General features: G+C 46.9%; 1 protein-coding gene across 1 annotated transcript in view; it reads left to right on the forward strand.

Annotated features, from left to right (window-relative positions):
• Window positions 1-23,841, forward strand: part of SRGAP3 (SLIT-ROBO Rho GTPase activating protein 3) — a 224,737-nt gene that overhangs the window by 173,464 nt on the left and 27,432 nt on the right. The window contains exons 10-14 of the mRNA XM_006083900.3: window positions 883-967; window positions 8,696-8,723; window positions 13,651-13,753; window positions 18,822-18,882; window positions 20,949-21,026. Of these exons, the coding sequence (XP_006083962.1) occupies window positions 883-967; window positions 8,696-8,723; window positions 13,651-13,753; window positions 18,822-18,882; window positions 20,949-21,026 (355 nt within the window). The remainder of the gene's footprint in view (window positions 1-882; window positions 968-8,695; window positions 8,724-13,650; window positions 13,754-18,821; window positions 18,883-20,948; window positions 21,027-23,841) is intronic.

Here is a 23,841-nt window from a genome sequence, read left to right on the forward strand (position 1 = left end):
ACTTTATACCAGGCATATAGTAGTTACTGAGTTGGGCAAGGACCACACCTGCAGTGGCTCAAGGTCCAGCAATGACATGCCCCAGCAGAGAGGGCTCCAGCCCTGTGTTTGGTGATGAGACACTGGGTGGGGGAGTCGAAGAAAGCTGGTACCTGTATGGAGGTGAGGCTGAGGCCCTGCTGAACTTGGGACAGGTAGGTACATTTCTAGTCTGGGTGGCCCCGTCCCTCCCCACTCCTCAGAGTGCATTGTACTTGGCCAGGCTTCTGAGCTAGAGGCAGCCTGGAGGTCCCAGGAGGCTTGAGCACATCACTTCCCTGTGCTAGCCTTACCTGTCTCATCTGTAAAAAGAAGAAAATAGATTCCCCAATGCAGTTGGGGTTATTCTACTAGGGCTGTCTCTGGGGCCTGCAGAGCCCTTTCTCCTCCAGAGCGGGGCCAGGTGAAGAAAGACCTGTTCCCAGCTCCTCTCTGACAGGTCCGGTAGAGCACTCGCGCTCAGCCGTGTGCCCCAGGGATGGTTCAGTGTTTGTTGATCTTGGCCCAGAAGCACAGTGGAGCTTTGATGACTGAAGAAGCCCTCTACTCAGAGCTCCCACAGTCCTCACCTGACAACGGCGCCTTTCACTGCTCCCATTCCCCTGAGCTTTCTTTGTGGTCCCAGAACTGACCTGAAATGCCTGCAGCCCTCGCGGGATTGGGCAGCTGGGGTCTGATGGGGAAGAGCAAAGGAGCAGCCGCAGAGGCCCCCTTCCCCCACACTGGGGTCCTTGGGGTGACACGCTCTCCCTTTGACCTCCCTGTCCCAGAGGGCCATTCCAGAGCAGAGATTGGAGACTTGGCCCTGTGATCTGTAATGTCCTTGTGCCTTGTGTCTTACAGAAATTTAAAGAATATGTGAACGGCAGTAACCTCATCACTAAGCTGCAGGCCAAGCACGACTTACTCAAGCAGACTCTGGGTGAAGGTGAGTCAGGTGGTGGAGGCCTGTGAGGAGGGGTTGTCTTCCCAACTGGGTTTTGTTGTGGCCCCTTGAGCTGTTTTAGCTTGAGACACAGCACACCTGGCAGAATGAGGCCTGGTACTGGTGCCACCTCCTAGGACTGGGTAAGCTGCTACAGTTTATAATCTATAGCCTTGGTACAAATGCTGAGAGGGGTCCAGTCTGACTGCAGAAATAGGGAGAAAACACAGGTTTTAATTTAGGTTATGTGGAGAGTCTAAGGCAAAGTGATAAAGGGCCCCCCAGTAGGAATTGGGGTGAGATTGCAGAGACATGGGAGGCTGCATAAATGCTTTTCAGCAGATAGCCTATGCCAGGAACTATTGGAGTGTCCAGGATTCTAGGTCCAAAAAAGAAAAATCCATATGAGTAAGGAATGGTTTGGTCCTTGAGGGGCCCAAAGACTAGGCTTAAAACTACCCAAAGTAGTTTATGACAGTTGGAATAAAACCCCGACTCTCATAACATACGAGGCCTTATGTCATTTGACCTCTGCCTGCTTCCCTGATCTCATCTGCCATTCTCTACTTCCTTACTGTGCTCTAGCCACTCAGCACTGTTCAAAACTCGTTGAGCTTTTTTTCTACCCCAGGGCCTTGGCATATGCTCTTCCCTGCCTAGAATGCCCTTACTCCAGATCTCAGTATGGGTGACTCCTTATCCTTCAGTTGACATCACAGATATCACGTCCTCAGTGAGGCTCTCCTTGCCACCTGACCTCAAGGAATCACCACCTCTGTCCCAACATTTTGTTTGATTTTCTTCATCCTACTCATCATCATGTGAAATCACTCTATTTATTATTTGTTCACTTGCTTATTATCTTTGGTCATGCCCCACCCCACTTCAGCAGTATCACATTTCAAATCGAAGTAGGGACTTCCTTGCTTATTTTGTCCACCACTTTATCCTCAGTGCCTAGAAGAGTGCCTGGCTCATAGCTGGCTCTCATATAGTCACTGAATGAATGTTGAATGGAAAGGTCACCAGAACATCAATTAGGACCCAAGGTCAAGGATGTTTTACAGCAAGTTCTGGTGGGCCTGGAACCTGACGTGAGGCTCAGCTGTGAGGAGAGGAAGCTGACTGGGCCCTGCCTGGAGCACCATTAGCCCCACACTCAGATATACTCTGTGTTCTGTTTGGAGAGGGCTGTTGGCAGAAGGGTGTGCTCCATCAAAAGGAAAGAAAACGTAGGCTCCAGGAAATAGGGAGCCAACACGAGAGAGATGAAGGGAATTTCCAAGGTGATGATGCCAGTACATCTGGAGACAGCTTGAAGCAGGCTGAGAAGTCACCGGGATTTGGGGGGAGGCAGGAAAAGCATTACAAAATGAGAGCTGTGCTGGGCAAGGGGCTGGCTCTCATTGGCTCAGTGGGTGTTTGCCATCCACAGCATGTCCTTGCCCTTTACTAGATCATTCTTTTATCCTTGTGGGTGCACATCCCAGTGTCTGTGCTCTGGCCACACAATCCCTCCCTTACACTGTCCCCTCAGCAGCTATCAGGTGGGCTGCTGGATCTCCAGATGCTTGGCAGTTGTGACCCCTATGCTTTAGAGCAGGGGTCCTCAAACTACGGCCCACAGGCCACATGCAAATACAAATATTGTATTTGTTCCCGTTTTGTTTTTTTACTTCAAAATAAGATATGTGCAGTGTGCATAGGAATTTGTTCATAGTTTTTTTTTAAACTATAGTCCGGCCCTCCAACGGTCTGAGGGACAGTGAACTGGCCCCCTGTTTAAAAAGTTTGAGGACCCCTGCTTTAGAGGAATGGATTTCCCAGCCCCAAGGTATTTATAATCTGGCTGGGAGACAAGTCATGATTTCATAAAAAACTAAATAACAATAAAATTGTCACACAGAAAGACTAGATGAATTGCCATGTGGACAGCACAAATTCTGAGGGCAGTGAGTCAGGAGAGGAAGGGATCACCATGGGCCCAGGAGAACTGGAAATGCTTCAAGGAAGGTGGACAGCTAGGGGTTGGAGGAATAACCAGGGCTTTAAAACTAACACCAATGGAAATTTTCCAATTAACTTTATTGATATGTAACATATATACAATAAGATGCACCCATTTTATGTATAGAAATCAGTGTTGATAGACATATACGCCCCGGTATAACCACTCACATCAAGATGCAGATCATCTCCATCACCCCAAAAGGTCCCTTGTGCCTCTTTGCAGTCATTCCCCAAGCTACCACTGCTTTTATTTCTATCAGCATAGATTAACTCAGTGTGTTCCAGCTGGTAAGGGCTGGGGAACTTTGGACGGGGGGGGAGGGGAGGGGCGATGATGGAAATGTTCTGAATTCTGATTTGGGTGGTGGTTATAAATGGGTGTATATATTTGTCAAAACTCACTGACTGAGGGGTAAGGGTGAGGAAGAATCAGTTGTTTCTTCGTTTCCTCCCACCCCTCTACATGCTGCCCATCCTGACATTTCAGTATTGGGCCAGGTGAGTGGGGCCATTGAGGAGTGTGGGAAACACAACAGCGGGAATGGAGTAAAAGAGGCAGAAAGTCCTAGAGAGGAGATGGGTGAGTGTGTGACATGTGAGTTGGTGGCTAAACTTTAATTTCAAGATCAGATGCCCTAGATTTAGAAAACTAGATATTCTTTGAAAAAATAAGATGAGAAAGTGCTTCTCTCCAGCTCCCCTATGAGTGATCTCAGATGCAACCTGAATGGCCTTCATGAAATACTACTACTAATAGTTTTTTTTGGAATAACTCCAAAAAAGAAAAATCCATATGGCCCCACTCACCTGGCCCAATACTGAAATGTCAGGATGGGCAGCATGTCAGGGGTGGGAGGAAAAGAAGAAACAACCGATTCTTCCTCACTGGTCTTGCAAGTTTATTGAGCCCTTCCAGCGGTTCTCAACCTGTGGGTCGCGACCATCGGAAAACACATATAGCATGTCAGATATTTACATTACGATTCATAACAGTAGCAACATTACAGTTATGAAGTAGCAACGAAAATAATGTCATGGTTGGGGGTCACCACAACATGAGGAACTGTATTAAAGGGTCGCGGCATTAGGAAGGCTGAGAACCACTGCTGGACACACCTTTCTCTGAGATGTGATTTACCAGTCGTTTCTCTGGGAGTTGAGCTGAACAGCAACAAGAAACTGCAGGAAAATGTAGCTTCCAAAGTATAAGGGCAGCAAAGAGCGAGCCATCTACAAGACTCACCACTGTCCTGTTCTCTAGTAAGCCAGCAGTGGGAAAGCCACTGTGTTCCTTTCGATAACTGAGATGGGGGCGTCTTAATAAATTTTTTGTTTTAGACTAGTTTTAGATTTACAGAAAAGTTGCAAAGGAAGTACAGAGTTCCCGTGTACTCCATGTCCTATTTCCCCTATTATTAACACCTTACATTAATACAGCATATTTGTCACAGTTAATGAATATTGGTACATTATTATTAACTAAAGTTAATAAATTACAGAATTAATGAAAAAACTGAAGCTGAGACCAAATCTTTTTGTTGTTGTTCAGTGCATGATAAAGGTGTATGTGGATTCTTAGGACATTGGGTGAAAGGGAGAATTTTCAACCAGGAGAATTTGCGCCAACTTAGACTGATAAAGTTCTTGCCCATTGGGCAAGGGGGAGGCATGGAATAAATAGGCCAAAGAGCTCAGAAGTTTGGCTAATTCATTCTTCCAAGTATCAACGGATGGTTCACCTTTACCTGAGTGCATTGACTTCCATTCAGTAGAAAGCCCTTCTAAGGGTGGGGCAAGGGGAGGGTTAAACCTGCATCAATGGCCTTCTTATTTCATAGGAGAGCTATTTTGCATGGGGAGGAACAATGTGGAAATTTTGAAAACAGGGGAGAAATATGGGGCCAAATGGAATACTTTGCCTGAAAAAATACGAGTGTGTGGGGTTTTTTAATGAAATAAAGTATCATGTTGAATGCTTTGCCAGCATTCTATTTTCATAAGTTAGGGAAAACACAAAGTCTTTTGGCTCACCTTCACTTAGAAGTGAATTTTTTAACACAATCAATTCCAGACACATAAATAAAAAAGCTCCTGTGTGCCCCACAAATTGGCATTCTTGTTATAAATAATATCACTGCCACATCTTGGGAACAAGAGCGCCCACCCTTATATGCCTTTGGTTGTTGCTATGTTGTTTTATTGGCCAGAGAATTCTTAGTTTATCATCTCTGAGTCTTAGATCTTTGACCTTTTTATTGCTCTGGGTAGTCTGTAATCTCCAGGGCTTACACACAAGATACAGATGGTTTTGCAATTTACTAGAGCCCCTCAAGGATGAATGGTGCATCGTCTATTAAAGGGAAGGGACATAACCTTTCAGGCCAAGATTTAATAGTGCATTACTGAGCATAGTGTCCACTAGGACCAGGCAGTCTGACCTTTTAGAAAATGACTGAGCCACTGAGTATAAAATATTTCTTTTTAATCTCAACAGGTCTCAGAAGGTAAAGGGCAGAGCATTTTTTATTTCTGATATTTGTTAGAAGTTGAGACAACAGACTCCAAAAGATGCTGGTGATGGGGTTCTTGAGAGCTGGGGTTGGTCTAAAGCTGAGGAGCGTGTAGTAGAGTCCTCACCAGAGGAAAGGCTGCCTGAGTGTGTGCTGGACTTCCACCATAGGACCTAACCCTCTGATCCCTGCCCTCCTTGCCCTGTCTGTCCCTTCATCTGTCCATCCTCTATGTACACAAGACAGACAAGGTTCCTGCCTTTATGGGGAAGAGAGACCTCAAAGAGTAAACAAACTATAAAGAATTATAACTGCGATAAGTGCCATGAATGGAAAATTCGGGCTGAGATCAGTTGGGGCGCGGGGAGGCAGCAATGGGGTGGCCTGCTTTAGGTTGGGTGATCAGAGAGGCCTCAAAGGGGAGGTGCTGGTTAAGCTGAGACCGAAAAGAGAAGGCATCAGTCACATGAAAAACTGGGGAAAGAGTGTTGGGACCGAGAGAACAGCACGTGCAAAGGTGTGGGGAATACATGGAAGAGGGGGAGCAGGAAACTCCCCCTGGGTCCCTTTTACAGCCAGCACAGGCCACTGGCTCAGCCCTTTCATGGGTTGCCATTGGCTCCTACTCAGGGTCTTGGGTCCACATGAAAATTCTCCTCAGCTTGGTGTCTGATAGGAAGTTGCCCCAGACCCCAGACACACAATCAAGATTGTTTTACCTGACTTTTCTATTATTCTGCTTTGGTCTGGCTCCAGTTCAACCAGCTTCAGTCACTCTTGTGACTGCTTGTGGCTTTGGTCAGGAATTAAGGAATTGTGTGTTGGTTTGTTCTCAGTTCTATTTTCAGATCTCTGTTACTCTCTTCCTCCCCTCACTTCTCTCCCTAGCCCCATTCAGCATTGTTTTCTGTAGGGAAAATAAATGCTCAGTTCTTTCTTTTAAAAAGTCCCTTTAGCCCTAACCGGTTTGGCTCAGTGGATAGAGCGTCGGCCTGTGGACTGAAGGGTTCCAGGTTCGATTCCAATCAAGGGCATGTACCTTGGTTGTGGGCACATCCCCAGAAGGGGGTGTGCAGGAGGCAGCTGATGGATGTTTCTCTCTCATCGATGTTTCTAACTCTCTATCCCTCTCCTTTCCTCTCTGCAAAAAAAATCAATAAAAGATTAAAACAAAAAAAAGTCCCTTCATGTGACTGCTGGATGGGGTTCTAGAGTCTAGAGCTGTGCTGCCCAGTATGGTGGCCACTACCAGTGGCTATTGAGCACATGAAGCGTGGCCAGTCTGAACTGAGATGTGTAAAGTGAACACTAGATTTCAAAGTTAGTGCCCCCCCACAAAGAATACAAAATATCTTATTAATTTTTATGTTGATCCATATTGAAATGAGAATGTTTTTTATATGTTAGATTAAATACAATATGTTATTAAAATTAATCTCACCTGTTTCTTTTTACTTTTTGTAATGTGGCTACTAGACATTATGGCTTGCATTATTTTCGCATTGGACAGCATGGTCTAGAGGTCTGCTCCTGCTCCATGAAAGGAATGAAGTACTGAATCATGCTGTATGGAAGGACTTCAAAAGCATTAGGCTCAGTGAAAGAAGCATAAGGCCACATCTCTCATGATTCCATTTGTAGGAAATGTCCAGTATAGGCAGATCTGAAGAGGCAGAGAGTAGATTAGTAGATTCATGGTTTCCAGGGGCTGGAGGTGAGAAGATGGAGAGACTGAATTGGCACAAGGGATCTTTCCCATGTGATGGAAATGCTCTAACATTGAATTGTAGGTGACGGCTGCACAACTTTGGATATTAACTAAAAATTATTGAGGTGTACATTTCAAGTGGGTGAATTTTATGATCTATAAATTATGCCTCAGTAAAACTGTTCAAAATTAAAAAAGGGGCAATCTAGGAGTCCAGGGGCATGTGGAATCTGGAGATAAGATTAGGGAGTCCTAGAGAGGGTGCACAGAAAGAGAAGAGAAGGAGGTGCGGGTATATGTTCTAGGAGCATTCCGTCATTTAGAGGTTGGAGGTGGGCAGATGAGGAGGTGACAACGAGAGAAACTGAGGAGCAGCTGGAGGGGAGGAAGGACACCTGAGATAAGGACCTGGGAAGTGTGGATCCATGAAAAGCAAGAGGAGAACGCTTCTAAGAGGAAGGGAGCAATGAGCTGAGTTGAATGGTGCTGAGAAGTCAGATAAGAGCGGAGAGGGCATTGGACTCAGCCATGCAGAGCCGGCTCCATGGAGTGGTGAGGGCAGAAGCCACTGCAGTTGGGGAGGGAGGAGGGACAGTGACCGACAGCTCCTTCGGGAAGTGCTGCTGTACAGAGAGCTGAGAAATGCAGACGTAGTTAGAGGGAAAGTTACAAAGCTAGCATATACATATCCAGAATATGTCTCTATGCGAATGGAATGATCTAGAAGGGAGGGAATTGGTAATGCTAGCCAGAGAGAGAGGAGGCACTTGCAGGAACAGGGCTCCTGAGAAAGGTAGAGGGAGGGGACCCAGAGCACAGGGAGAAGGCCTGAGCTTTGGCAGAAGCAGGGTGCTTCCTCAGGAGTACCAGCAAGTAGCTGGTGAGTGGGTGGGTGCAGGTAGGTGGGCAGGTCTCTTGGAGGCAACACCAAGACCCCATCTTACTGATTTTTCTTTTCCACGGAAGGAAGTGAGCAGGTCCTCAGCTGTGAATGAAGGATGGGAGGGGGTAGCAGGGTTGAGGAACAACAAGAAAGTATCTTGTGGTTGATACACTTCAGGGCCAGTGAATCTTTATTGATATAAAGCAATGCCAGCCACCGGCTTTAGCATGCAGAGGGAATCCCCCGGGAGTGCTTGTCAAAATGTAGATTCAGAGGTTCTTATCTCAGAGTCTGACTCAGGACGCCCATGCAAGGGCCCAGAAACCTGCCTTTTTAGCAAGGGTCCCGGGTGGGACTCTGATGCAGACAGCAGACTGTAGTTTGAGAATCACTGAAAAAAATGTATGTGAACAATAAAAATGAAATGTATGTGAACATAGCCCCACTGATAGGATGTGATAAGAGGCAGTTCTTTCCAACAGACCATACATACCTCAGGCATGGTTTTGTTCTTCATTTCACAAATAATCAAGGCCAGTTGTTTTTTGTTTTTAGGAAAAATAAATGAATGTTCTCTGGTTAAAAAACAACTAAACATCAATATATACCTTTCTTTCCAGGGGAAAGAGCAGACTGTGGCACAACCAGGTAAGAGCTGGGCATCTTGTTTTGTCTCACCTGCTACCCTGCGGTGGGAGGGGAGGAAGTGGGAGGAGTAGGAGAGGAGGGGAGGGGAAGGTGGAAAACAGACACTGCTGAGAGCTCAGATGGGCTGGGGTTTCTGAGAGCGGGCCAGCTCTTCCCCACTGTCTCGAGGGGGGTGTTTTTGTGGCTGTTCTGCTGGTTCTAGCCTTAGATGGGAGCCATGCCCCCGCCAGGCTGGTGATGGGGAGGGTGCTTTCAGAGCTGCAATGGGTCAGTGGGGTACCCCCCACTCCATGGCACTGGCCATCCAGTGGGACATTAATATGTATTGCAGTGGCTGAGGGCAACCGGTAGAGGCCAGAGGCTGTGCGGTAGCAGTTGACTTGTCTTCCTATCTGTTATATGGCTGTTGAGCAAACTGCCCAGCTGAGCTGGGGGGCCCAGCCTAGGGTCCCCATTTGCCAAGGCTTTGGATTTGGCTGGAATTGCACACATCTGGACATATGCATGCGCATACCCACATAAGCGTGCGCAGACGCCCCGAACCCTGGCTTTGGACCTCACCCGCACTTGGATGGGGAGTCCCTCGTTGGGAAAATAACAAACGGGCAACTCTGCTTTCTCTCCAGCTTGCTCAGCATTACCCTTTGCGCTTTCCCCTGAGCAGACCAGAGCCAGTGAACACTTTCCACTCAGCAGCTGGTAGCTGACGGCTGACTTCAGCGACTGGACCATTCCTCCACTTTCCGAGTGTAGATCCATAAGCAGGCCTGTCATTGCCCAGGTTGTTCTTAGAGCCCGTCTGTTCCGAGCTCCCAGCAGTAGCTCTCCTACTGCCCAACATGCATTCAGCCATGACCCAGAGGCCTGCCCTTTTCCATCAGGTGCCTCATCCTGGGCCCGGTGACCTGATCACATCCTTCCCCACAAATTCTTCCCTGTGACCCAGAATCCTGGAAAGCTGTTGTACTTGGCAGGAGGGAGGATGAACCCTGCACTCTCTCCTCATCTGGAAGGGAAATGGCTGGGAAGAGGCTTGGAAAGCCCTGGGGTTTTCAATTTGCCAGGCCCAGGATGGCGGAGACTGAGGGCGTCCAGAAGCTTAGCCTGTGCAACTGTCCCTCTGGGAACATCTGGATCACTCATTATGCCAGGCGAGGACCTCTGGCACACGGGTCAGCAGATGTGCAGGGTCACTTTCTAAGAAACTTTTAGAAACAGACCCTTTATTTATTTATGTACTTATTTATTTATTTATTCTGGCAAGAGGGTGTTATCTTAGTCCCAAAACAACAGAAGCCACATTTTACACCAAAATTTGCAAATGGTGAAACAGATGGGGGATGAATTGAACTGTTCCTCGCTTCCTGTGAATTCCTAGAATTTACGTGGGAGAAGATTGTTCCAGCAGGTTGCAGGAGAGAGCTGTCATCAGTCCTTGGCCAGGTCCCAAGATCTACCTCAGAGAAAAGTTGAGGGTTTTTTTTATTATTTTTTATTTGGGGGGGGGGAGAATTTTGTTTTTTAATAAAGCCCACCAAGATGTTGTCTTCCATACCCTCTTTGACCTAGCGCCTGGGAAACCCAAGTTAGGATTACTAGGCCTCCCACTTAGACACATTGCACTATATTGAAAACCCAACCATCTGCGCTCTGGTCCTTGGCCAAGGTCAAAGGCAAATTTGTTAGTAAACTAAAAGCTTCTCCTTACTCTCACAAATCATTTTTAACTTATTGTGCAATGAACTGTCAACTTGGTAATGGTTTTTAAGTTCATCTGAAAGGCCCTGGGTGAGATGTTTCTATACTGTGGCTCTCTGTATTTCCTATGGTTTCCTGCCCAAGGTCAGTGTCGCTGTGGATAATCATTTGAGCAGGTCCCCTCAGCCAAGTCACAGCTGGCCTTGTATAGATAGACCAGTTTTTGCACATGAGCTTTTTCTCATACTTAAGAACCTTATCTTATGATAGCCCAAATTCATAATAGCCCTGTAATTTAGGCTGAACAGACACAATAATGCATTTGAAAAGTGTATGGTAAATGTCAAAGCCAGATACAAGTGTAAGGTTTGATCATTCAAACTAAAGACTGTCTTCCCTAATCCAGGTTGATTTGCCCCTATGGTCTGGATTAGAGGTGAAATCACTGGAGGTTTCTGTCCAAACAGATACAACCCAATGAACACCCATGCACAGCCTCCAAGAACCTGACCACCATTGGACTGCAATATTTGGACATTGTATTGGGGAAGACTCTAATCACCATCCTTTCGGTCACAGTAATTTTGAGGCCAAGTGCTGTGTTGCCAACATATGTTAATTTTCATCTTGGTTGAAAGGCAGAAAGGGGACATTGGTCTCTGGTTTCTCTATCTTCCTCTCTGTGGCTTTCTCTGTTCCTGTTTTCCCTGCCTCTCTTTCTTTCTTTCCTTTTTGCTCTGCAACTGAGCAGCAGAAGAGATGGAAGGCTTAGGCTGCCCCACTTTCCTTGGCTGAGCTGCCCCCCTGCTCCCCACTTTGTGCCCCACCCAGCATTTCAGTAAGTCGGTATCTATTTGATGTCATGCAAAGTTGGGATAGCTACGTTTCCTTGTCAGATTCCAATCAGTGCACAGAGCACCACACAAAGAAAAAAATCCCTATGATTCCAACAGTCCTTTGTTTTCTTGGATTTTTATAGGAGAAATGGGGAAAAGTATCCTATATGCCCTTTATTCCATTTTATCAACTTAAAGGAAAAAAATCCTTAGGACTTATTTTAAGGAAATCCACCAGCTGGGCACCAGGATATTTTGATATGGGGTGTCCATTAAGAGTCTGCATTAAGAGTCTCTACTCTCGCTGGCCATGGGAGTTAATAGATAATTTAGTGCTACTGCTGAATGTTCTGTGATCAAATCAGTTTCCCAATTTTGCACTCACACATGAACCTGGAGTAGGAAGAGCTGACTTCTATTCATTCCCATGACCATGGGCAAGTTTCTTAATCTCTCATCAGCTAATTTGCCTTATGTCTAACGTGGTTTTAATAATTCTTACCTAACTCACAGCATTGTTGTGAGGGTATAATGCCATGTGAGATAAGGAAATGATCTGACAACGTTCAAAAACAGAAACCCAAAACACTATGAGGACAAGTTAGCAAAGTTGCTATCCTCAAGTTATTCCAAATTTCAAGACTTGAAACCTATGGCCCTGTGTCACATTTGTTGCCACTCTGTTTTGGAATTTGGAAATTAAAAAGCAGTTGTGTTGTAAGAAATACCAGCCCTATATACCCACGTCCTTAAAAATAAATAACTTACAAAACAGAAATGACATGGACTTAGCTAACCAAATTGACAAAAGATCCAAGATGGGCTTGAAATAATTTTGCCTGTTGTTTCTTTTCAAAATTTTTGTCTGTGCTGTTATTTTGGTTCCAATGTTTGGGTGGCATGATATTTGGATTCAGCTGTGTCTTTGCCCATGCATGTCCTGGAGCTAGCAGCATTTGCTCAATACTCAAACGCCGAGGAGAAGTTGGTTAGTGCTTCTAGGATGGCTGGGCTATTGAGGAGACATGCACAAGGCCAATGGGCAGAGGCAGCATGACTCTCGTTCACCTGGATTGGCTCCAAAGTCCGTACGATTTCTTGCCCATTTACAGAACTCAATCAAGACCTGGGGACCAGGTCTTGGCTCATCCTGTGTGGACATTACCTGTGCCTGGCTGGGTCCCTACTTGTTGTTTCCCAAATTGTGAACCAAGCCATTTGAAAATGAACTGCCTCTTTTGATGTGGGGGGGACTCCTCCTAACCTCAGAGCCCTTTGCCCTGGAAGGCTAGCAGCATGAGTCAGGCCAACTTGGGTGGCGAAGATGAGCAAATAAGCCAACCCAGGCATATGCATGGTGAGCAACTGGAAACTGGTCCAGTGTGTGTGGCTGTTTCACTGCTCCTGGTGAACTGTATTGCGGTTTCCCCTCCCTGTGGCCAAGAGTGGAGCACAGGGACTGGAGATCCTAAAGCAAAGCAAGACACTCTCAACCTGACCCTACGGGTCCTCCACTGGCAAGGGTTAATGGGAGGGGCGAGTCCTTGGCTGGAAATGAAGAAGTGCCCTAAGGCTCCATGACTGCCTCAGTGGGGAAAATCTTGGATTTGGAGCTAAAGAGACCTGGGTTTGGCGCCTGGCTCTACCAGTTCCCCTCTCTCGGTCTGTCTTTGCCTCTTTAAAAGGAGGCCATACGTACAGGATTGAGCTGACGTTAAGCGTGGTAATGGAGTTGAAAGCGCTGTAATCGAAGTGTACTTGACTGAAGGACAAGATATGATCATCATCCTGGGTCACCCCAGGACCCCAAAGAAACTGCAGCCTCCCTCTTGGCATCAGTTTCTTCATCTCTAAAATGAGAATGATAATTGCCTGGCTCTTGGATCAATGGAATAAAAATTAGTCAAGTGCATTTGAAATGCCAAGAGGCATTAGGAAGATCAGTGCCCTGGTATGTTGGGAGTTGAGACTTGGTGATACATTTAAGCCAAAATAATGAAAATTAACCCTTCCAATCATCTTTGGAAGTCTCTTGCTTTCTCGGGCTACAGATTCCATCTCTCCCCTGAGTCCCCCTCCATGTGGTCAGCTTTGCAGGATGACAGCCTCTGATGGAGGTTCAGTGGTTTCCCAGACGCTTACTATCTCCCGGCTATGATTTAGAATGCATTTGTGTTACACGATTGTTGCTCCCGCCTGACATCGGGGTAAATTAAGATCCCCTAAACATCCAAAGGCCTTCCGATGGAGCATTGGACGCCACTGTGCAGGGGTTCAGGGGCTTCCATCTGCATTTTGTGTTCTCCTCTGGTCGTGGGTTTTAAAAGCGTCTTTCCCAGTTGTATGTTTACATTGGTTACTTTCTTGATTTCTTTTATTCCGTTTTCCCCTAGGCCCCCCTGTCTTCCCCCTAAACCACAGAAAATGAGGAGACCTAGGCCTCTCTCAGTGTGTAACCATAAACTATTTAACGGCTGTATGGAAGCGTTCATTAAGGTACTTGTTGGGAGCCGCAGAGTCCGCGAATATGCCCAATGTAACGGCAGCCTTTCTCCACCTCCTCCCCTCGGCCAGCAGCCCTGCCCCCACCTACCAGAACTTTCCATCTGTGCCCTTGGCCAGGCCCTATGGCGAACTAGTTCCTCCCTGCAGCCTGCGCTTAGCTTCAGTGAGGGCTTCTAATCAGAGCTGCTTTTGTCTCTAACCAATGCCTTGCTGTGATTCTCAGGGGTAAGATCACGGTGAAGTCCATGTGGGGCTGAGATGCCAGCACGGTGGTCCCTGCCAGCCCCATGCCATTGCTCCGGGACTGTGGTCCTCACTAGCTGAAGGGACAGTCAGATAAACCCCTGCCTCGCTTCACACCCACGTCTCCCAAGAAGAGCTTGGTTGGAAGCAACACACAGAAAATCCCTGCGGGCAACAGTGTGATTTCATTTTTTTTAGTCAAGACTATACCAGCAAAGGAAACATAAAATCTGGGTGACAGAACACCCTCCTACCCAGTTTTGCTTCTTGTTAGGTGGTTTGGGAGAAGGGAGAAGAGCTGAGGCAGTTCCTTTAGAATTCCCGGTTAACCCTTTACACCTTAAACGAAAAACGAAAGCGGTTCCACTAGGTGAGTTTCGCTTGCCTTTCTTGCTTCTTGGACGCAAAGGGTGCAGGATTAAGCCACCTGATGGAATGGCTTGGGCAAATTCAGCTGGTGGTGGAGTTGAAAGGGCAGCAGGTAGGGAAAGACTGAGGAAGTGGAGAATCACTCTTAACATTAGCCAAGGGGAGCAAGAGAGAAGGTCCCCGCCAGTTACTTCAGAGCTCACCACCATCCAGTGGAGACACTTTCTGCAGAAAAGAAGGCTGGTGTCCAACAGGGGAAAGTACGGCGGTAGTGGAGGCTCCCCTGCTCTGCCCTCTATCCTCCATCCTCAAGGTGCACCCAGGACTTGCAGAGGGGTGGGGCGCAGGAGGGGTGGGGCGCAGGATGCCTTGATCTCAGGACTGAGTTCTGGGGAAAGGACAGTGGGGCACAAGTGAGACTGCCCAAGTGGGGAGTAGCAGGGGCTGCTTCAGGATACCTCAGAGGAGTGAGGCATGGAGTCCCAAAAGGTGGGGTGCTGTAGGGTGCCTCAGGAAAGAGGTCCTATTTGGAGGTGTCCCTGAGTGAGCACTCTGCCATCTCATAGGTCACAGGAGGATGAGGCTGTGTCAAAAGGGTCCTTCTTTCTTCAGCCTCCCTCCTCTGCCAAGACTGCACCCGGCATCTCTGAAAAGGCCCTCTCCGAAGCTGAGCAGGGCTGAAACGTGTGTAAACTCTTCTCCCTGGCCTCCAGGAGCTTAAAGTGTCAGTCAGGAGGATTTCCACACAGAAAGCTGTAAGTGTAAGGTGATTCAGATGAGCACTTGGTGAATTATCTCCATGGAAACAAGCTCTGTGCGAGCTCAGAGCAAGGAGAGCTGTGCTCTACAGGGCATGGAGGCTTGGGGAGGAGGTAGGGCTTTGAAAGGAGGGTAGGACAGAGGAGTCCCTGAAAGGAGAAACAGAATAACAAAGGCTCAGAGACAGGGATGCCTTCTCCACTTTGCTCAGCTCTTTGGAAATGGGCAATGAGTGAGGACACGGAAGGAGCTGGCGCTTACCTGGCAGGATTGGAAAGTTAAGTGTTCTGTCTGAAGAAATAGTCTCTCCGTAGGCAGCTCCTACATAATGTGAGGCCACCCGGTCATCCTACTTTATTCCTCCTGACAAACACATCAGAACTTCTCCAGCCACCTGAGAGTTTGCCCCTTGGAGGTGGCCACCCTGGGCAGCTACATTCTCAATCTAATGATATGGTATTGCTTCAGCTGGCCAGTCTTCCTCAGAGCCTGCAGCATGGCCTTTGTCAGTGGTGCCAAACTTTGCGTTAGGATGGACACCCTGGTCTTTCAAAGCTCGGCTTTGCAATGCCACTGGAGGTACAAAATGGCAAGAGGCACATGCCAGGGTGGGCTCGTGGACTGGTTCTGAAAAGACCCCCCAAAGAGGGACACCCCAGAGCACTGATCCAGGACACAGCCTCCTCAGGGGACTATTTGACTGAAAAAGAAAGAGATGTGTTTAATGATTACATTTCTGTATAGTTACACTGTACTTATGCCACATACTGACAGTGCAGTTCAGCGAACTCCTGAGCACCTGCAGTGAGAGAGGCAGTGTGTAGACAAGCTTGCATGCAGCATGGTCTTACTCTCAAGGATTATTAACTTTCAGAGAATGAAAGGGCAGTGTAACATGGCCAATTCTTCACCTTCTGAATAGAATTTAACTCTCTCTTATGATTCACATGCTATCTGGAAGAACATTCTGCATGGACTAAGAACCCCGAGCTTTGAAATGCCAAACCTGTGAAAGGCTTTCCAATAGAATAACATCACAGGGACCCCATGATTACGATGGTTTGCAGGGTGGAAAATGTCCGGCCTGTGGCCGTATCATTTGGTCTGGCCCTGCCGAAGCAACTGCAGATGGGACTCGAAATTCAATAAATCTAGGAGCATAGATACTTTTTCATAGCAACATAATTTTTAAGTTGATAATTTCGTATGGCCCACAAATAATGTTATAAATATCCAAATGGCCCTTGGCAGAAAAAAGGTTCCCCAGGCCTGGTTTTGAGGGACAAGGAATCATCCCCAAGTTAAGAAGGACAGATAAATTTTGCTGGAGTTATATAATACATTTCTAGGGCCCTACCTTTTTGAATTGACCTTTTTCAGAATCCTTGATTTTTTTTCTCCTCTCAGATAGAAAGAAACCCATTTTTATTACAAAATTTGAAGCCTGGGAGGTCTGCCCCTGGGCAGAGGGGGAGTCCTCACCTTATATCTATAAAACCCTGTTTCTATAATTACCTGCCTCACAGTGTGTGATACTCTTAACACAAATGAGCTGAGAGACGTCATCTTTGCAGAGCACCGCCCGGCACCCAGTGAGCCATGTGGACATGTTGGCTGTTACCGTTGTCATTAGCTGTTAGGAGACTGCACACAGAGCCCCATCTGACCAGGCTGTTTGCTCAGTTCTGGGAGGCAGGTGGGTTTAGCTGATGTATAATTCCAGTTGTTGAGATGCCGGCAACTGGACAGATGACACCCGATACCCGATGCACATTCTCCAGTTTTTTAGTTTGGCTCCTCAGAAGCCTGGATGGGACACAGCACCTCCCCAGAGCCTGACTGCTGCACTTATGGGGGGAAAGAGCGTGCTCCCCTGAAAAGGGGCGGCTCAGTGGCCTTAGTGAAAGCACAGGCAAGACTGGGAAGGCATGCCCTCCCTCCCCCAGCCTCTCTCAGCTTTGGGTTCCCTGAGGTGTCCTCAGTGCTAGGGTGAGGGTGTAGGGCAGGAAGGGAACAAAGCCCCGTGGCTACCCAGGACAAGCTACCCAGGCTTTTTGGTAGGAAAGCACGGGAAGCTGTTGGAGTTTGGAATCAGGCAGAATCCTGTTGGGAGCCATCCAAAGGGCACGTGATACACATGATCTTAGTAAAATTCCCTTTTTCCCAGGAATGAGCTTTCCTGGGCTGAATTCCAGGGGCAGCGTTGCAGGTGTGTGGGCAGCTGGGCTCTTGCCCACTAGTGAATAATGAGCCCCTGTGTTGAGAAGCTAGGGATGGGATGAGGAAAGGGCTCAGTGCACGCTGTTCCTCCACTCTGACAAGGACTGAAAGCCCCTATGTCACCTGGTGTCCAAGACAGCAACGCTGAAAGGAACTCCCACGAGGCCCTGAGATGCAGGGAACCCCGCCCCACGCAGGCTGGCTGGCAGGCCCCCCGGACCTTTGCTGGCTGCCCTTGCATTTGGGCGTTCACGGACTCTGAAGGATCTGCTCACTCTAACTGGTCTTACTCCTGCATAATCTTTTCTTTTTCTCCTGCTCTGCTGCCTGTTTATTTTTTGTTATCAGAGGAAGAAGAAATGCTCGAACCAGGAACCAGGTACTTACTAGAAAGGTCCGGTAGCCCCCTTCAACTGGAGAAACCTGTCTGTAGTGCTGACGTTAGAACAGGGCCCGCCTTGCCTGTCACCAGTGGGTCTGTGCTGTTATTCCCTCCCTGAGCAGTCAGTCAAGGAAAGAGTTCCCAGGTGGGGTGCGGAGGAGCCACGAAAGCATCCGAATGCCCTTCACAAGAGCATATTGCAAATGCCTTACTGTTTCCTCACTGTCTGAGGAGGCTGGTCATTTAATATGACCCCTTTTAAAGAGAGTTTAAAAAATATTAAGTGCTCTTTCGTGACCTGAAATAGCAGAGAGGCCAACCAATCACAGAATTCAAAAGAAAATTACCCCTTGCCCAGCCCTTGGTGGCCATGGGCCAGTCTAGGAAGATGTAATTGAAAATACATTCACACCCCAGATGCCTATGTTTAGAATTGCATCTTAGTCAGCCTGTTTGACTAAAGTTGGCCACTCAGTGGTCAAGGGCTGACTTATTGTTTTTAGAACCTTTGTTTATAACACTGCTAAACAAGTATCTGTCTGGGTGTTTAGGTTGTAACATCCTGAGTGGAACTGGTCTTCCCTTCTCAGAGCTCAAAAGGCCCCTGGGTCCAGCCTGGCGTCTCCCATACTGCGTTCTTCTTAATCCCGGCATTAGGTACCGCAGTCCTGGGAGGAGGCCTTGGTCCTGCTTTCTCATCCCTGAGCCCTGGGAGAATAGCTTGAGTTGGGGCAAAGTGGAGTGGGCGGCAGAGAACCCTGCAAGAGCTGACTCCAGCCCCTCCACCCAGTGGGTTCCCCCCTTCCAGAGTGCCTATCAGGCCTCCTGGCCCTGATTCCTTCCCAGCGGAGTGAGAAGACAGAGCATTTCTCTAAAATTATCATAGCTATGCCTTTTTTTGCACTTAACTGAAGATTTTCTATTTTAACTGTTTGTGGAGCCTTTAGGATTAGCAATTCCTTGCTTGTTTTCCTACTAATCTGATGGTACTAATATTCTGGCTTGAGTTTATAATCTGTGTTTGCAATGTCTGTTCTCCCATGGTGGTTGCCAAGCCCAATAAAACTCACACATTTTTTTCTTAAGGATTCGGGACAAGCTATCCCACTGGTAGTTGAGAGCTGCATCCGATACATCAATTTATACGGTAAGCTCAATCATGGGGCAGTGTTTTCAGCTCTTTCCAGAGCAGGTGCTAGGCTTTCTCAAAGGAAATGGATACTAATTCATCTGGAAGACTTCCTGTCACTGCTCTGCTTCCGAGGGGAGACGCTCCGCCGAACAGCTGCCTTTCTGAGTGCTATCTTTTGAGCCTTGTGTGTCAGGGATAGAAAGACCCAGGAATGGGGAAGGTCAAGGGGGGCAAAAAAAAAGGAGATATATGTAATACTCTTTGTAATACTTTAAGCAATAAAACAAAAAAATTTTTTTAAAAAAAAGAAAGACCCAGGAACTAGGAAAACCGAGGAGCAGGGAGGGCATGGACTGGAGAACCATCTTAGCTCCTTCCTCACTCCCACCCGACCCCAGAGCTCTGTGCTTTGAGCACTGAATGTAGCTGGTGTCAGTCAGTTAATACTGCAAGTGTGTAGTAAGCTCCATGAAGGAAACACAGTGTCTGGGATTTGCTAACCACGGTATCCTTAGCACTTAACTCGTGCTTTCATCGATTTATTTATTCATTTCTCCAAAAATATTTTTTTCAGAGTGCATAGTAGGCACTGTTTGGACAATGGGAATATAGATACCAGCCAATATAACATAGCTTATATTACCAATTAGAAGGTCAAGGAAATAAACAAGCAGAGAAATAAACATTAATCTCAAGCAGCAATAATGCCTAAAAACTAATGAAGAGGGAATACAAATGACTGGAGCAGGGCAGGGCTGGTTTGGCTAAGGTGGTGAGGAGAGACCTCTCCCAGAGAGTAATTAAGACTCCAGGGCCCTTTAAGACTCCAGTGAGTAGAGGAAGCCAGCCATGCAGTCCAGATGGAGAGAAAGACAAGTGTAAAGGCCTAATATGGGACGAAGGCCAATGTGACTGGACAAGTGGGCCAGTGACATAGGGGGTAGAAAGTCAGTATTGGTTAACAAAAGAAATAAACAAGCGTCTGTCGAGCAAATGCTTTGTACAAACCAAACTTTGACAAAAGCCTACCTTTTAAGAGTAAACTCTTTCCTAAATTATAATGTGGAGAGTTGTCTTATATAGGAAAACTGAATCCAGGAAAAGGATCAGAGTATCCTCCATTAATTCCCATTTAAAAGGAGGGAGGTCTTTCAATTCCCTCAACCCTATGGGTTGCTGTATGTCATTACTGTTAGGGCCGGTATTAGGGCAGTGATGGCGAACCTATGACACGCGTGTCAGAGGTGACACGTGAACTCATTTTTTTGGTTGATTTTTCTCTGTTAAATGGCATTTAAATATATAAAATAAATATCAAAAATATAAGTCTTTGTTTTACTATTGTTGCAGATATCAAAAAATTTCTATATGTGACACGGCACCAGAGTTAAGTTAGGGTTTTTCAAAATGCTGACAGGCCGAGCTCAAAAGGTTCGCCATCATTGTATTAGGGTCTCCTGTGTTCTGGCCTTGTAGAAACGCTTGAGAAAAATGAGACTGTTTTTCTTTAATGATGTAATCTCTTCTAAATTTCTTGATACCAGGGCAGCATGTACTTTAAAATCTAGCTTTTCTTGAAGGAAGGAAATGTCTGTGTTAGGGGAGGGAGGGCTGAGGCAGTGGAGTTAATCCTTGTTCAAAATCTCTGTGGCTATTTCACTCAAATGGCATTTATAAACTCAGGCCAAGCTCCTTGGTGCCAATGCAACTGGTAAACTCAGTAGCCATGGCACCAACCAGTTATTTGCCTGAGCTGACTTATTGGTTAAATTGGAAGTTATTCATTGATCCAGTCTTGATAAAAATTTCTCGTGGCCTTTTCCTCCAAACCCAGACAAGAGACACAGACATATGAAGCAGGATGTGTCTGAGTATTCTGGTCAGCCACACTTCATTTCAAAGGTTATTTTGGGTTTCTACCAGGACACCTTCATTGGGGGAATGACTCTCTTACAAAGGATGGTGGGAGAAAGAGACAGCAGTGGGGTGAGTCATCAAAGTTCCCAGTGGTCTGATGAGATCAAGGCCTTATGGCATTTTTCTCTTTCTTTCTTTTTTGTTTATTTGTTTTTTTCTTATAGGACTCCAGCAGCAAGGGATCTTCCGAGTGCCAGGATCTCAGGTTGAAGTCAATGACATCAAAAATTCCTTTGAGAGAGGTAGGTGCAGAGTGACCATTTCAAGCTTGTGGCCAGGGGAAGCCAAGGTGGGTGTTAGCACATGTCTTAGAGCCAGTGGTGTGCAGTGACTTCACATTGGTAGCTTGAAATCAGCCATGGTGGGAGTATTTACACCACGGAAATTGGCAAACACAAAGATCTTTTATTTTTATTTTTCTCCTCCAACGAGCTAGCTGTTAAGCATTTACTAGCACACATGGGTGGCTTTTTCTGGTGGGCCATACAGTGGTTGCTGGGAAAGAGGGCCTTGTAAAGCTCTCTGGAATGATATGTGAGTCTGCAAAGGCTGCTGTGTTTTACAAACATTGGAAGAACATAGATAACACCGAGTGGCTTTTAGAATATCCTAATTCTTAATTTTCTATGTAGTGTTTTTGGCAAAACTACACATTGGGAGGAAGAGACTATACATTCCTCCCACCCTCAGTGAGGTTATCTACTTCTCACTTTGATTAATCAAGGATGTAAAGCTTATTAGAAATGAAGTGACTGTCACAATGGGAGCACATGTGGCTTGTTTGGTGTAACCTCCCTTGGCCTCAGATTCCTGATGGGGACAGATAGGTGGCCAGTGACAGTGTCCATGCAAAGTGAGGATTCGTTGGGTCAGGAGTTCAATTCTTAATCCACCTCTGCTTTTTACACTAGGTGCTTATCTCACATCCTAAATAATATCTTTGCCTCCAGTTCACCACCATTTTGGAAGAATAACATCTCCACAGTCTACTCCTCTTAACTCTCACTTACTGCCTTTTTCTCTGAGTGGTTCTGATATTAAGTTTGATCCGAGGCCCCCAATCTCAAACCCATTTCCCCACAATAGAGCACATCCCAACTTTTAAAAAAATCCTCACCTGAGGATATATTTATTGATTTTTAGAGAGAAAGGAAGAGGGAGAGAGAGAGAAACATTGATCTGTTGCCTCCCTTACACACCCCAAACAGGGATTGAACCCACAACCTTTTTGGTGTACAGGATGACGCTCCAACCAACTGAGCCACCCAATTTACAAAGCACTTTCTTACCCATTGTTCTAACAGCCTTGGGAGATGTACGGTTTATCCCCATTGGCTGTGCTCTGGACAGGCCTCCCCTGGGGTTCCGGCCCTAGAATTCTCCCTCCTGTGCACACTCATCCCCTCCCTAACTTCCCAGTTCCATCCTGAGGTCTAGCTCAGGGTGGAGAAAGCGTTCTGTCAGCTCCAGGTGGTCACCACCATAGCCTGCAGCACAGCCCTCTGAGGCCCTAGGCACTCTGACTTGGAGCCAGGGGATTCCACACCCCGGGAACAGCATGTACAGAGGCCACAAAGCAAGAGGTCTCCCCATCAGCATCCCTGATGGAAGTGTTATTCATCATTCCCTGAGCTTCTCTTGACCACACTGGACAGCACAGTCCAGAGCTTTGTTTCTTCATTTCCCCAACTCCTTAGCACCCCTGCTGCCCTGTGTTCATTGTAAATGAGTAGATATGGTCAGGAACCTTTGCTGGTCCCATCTTCCTGGGCTCATCCCATTATAGAGAATTCCTTGAATCTCATGGGTAAACTCACCGCATTTTCCTGCTTCCCCATGTCCTGTAAGTAACCTCACTGTACCAGGCAGCCAGGCCCTATCCCCACCCCAGAAGCACTGCCTTCATTCCTTCTTGGATGTGGTTTTTCTAAGCTTAACACCTTCTGTCACTTGCTTGGGTGCCTTGCAGGGGTGATGTGAAATTTATAAGGACTCTCTGCTCCTAACAAGCCTTAGATCACCCCAGGCAAAGCCCTGGAGGGCAGAGATCACCTGACCCAAATCTCTGCCGCAAAGAATACCTTCTGCTTTTCCTTTGCTATGCGGTTGGCTCCTTTCCCTCTCTTCACCATTCCCAAGTGAATCTCATTCTCTCGCCAGCCTGAGGCTACAGTGAAGCATGGCTAATTCCAGAAGAATCATTCCTGGTATGTCTCTTTTAAGAAAAATCCATTCCTGGCTTCTTTCGGCTGACTAGCCCAGATTTCTCACTTATTCTTTTCTCTTTCTTGACATTCACCAACCAACTGCCCTGGGTTAGGCTCCTCACCCAGCTGACCCTCAGGGGCACCCCACCCACCTCTCCTGAAAACCCACTGTGTTTCTCCCCCTGTCCTCCCACCCCCACTCCCAACAACAGCCAGGTGGCCTGAGCTTGCTCCGGGCTCAGCATTTCTTTTCTCACCCACTCTCCACAGCCCACATGCTCAAACGTGTGACAGGACTTTCTTTCCAAACCAGGACATTGTGTGTTTTTCCTTCCTTTCTTTTATTTTGTAAAATTTCAATCCCCGGCGTGTGCAGGGTGCCTGACCTTCACCCCTTGCTCAGAGAACTGGTCTTCCCTTCTCTGGAGCAGATGGTCTTGCCCACGTTTCCTGTATGGGGCGGTAGAAAGCACCACTCTCTTTTCCTTAATCTTCTGGACAGACATGCTTGGTTTACTATTTCTAAACCCATTTTCTTATTTTTCTCACACAAGTCAACCGGGGTTTTAGTTGAGGTTATTATTATTCTCCTCTTTATTGCTGTCAATAAATCTTAGACTCACTTCTCCAGTGTTAAGATCTTCCTGTCATCTTCTGACAAAATGAAGGAAAGAACATTAGGGAAAGACAGGACTGGGCAGCTGGGCCTGGGGGAGAGCTGAGGCTTGCTGTTGTCTCCCAGGCCAGTTCTCCATCTCTGTTTTCCCCACAAACCAATCCACATCCTCTTTATACATCAAGGTGAGGGGGCTGCCAGGTCTCTCCTGTGTGGAGGGGAAGGGACCCAGTG

Source organism: Myotis lucifugus, unplaced genomic scaffold, assembly GCF_000147115.1.
Source record: "Myotis lucifugus unplaced genomic scaffold, Myoluc2.0 scaffold_8, whole genome shotgun sequence".
Lineage (NCBI taxonomy): Eukaryota > Metazoa > Chordata > Mammalia > Chiroptera > Vespertilionidae > Myotis > Myotis lucifugus.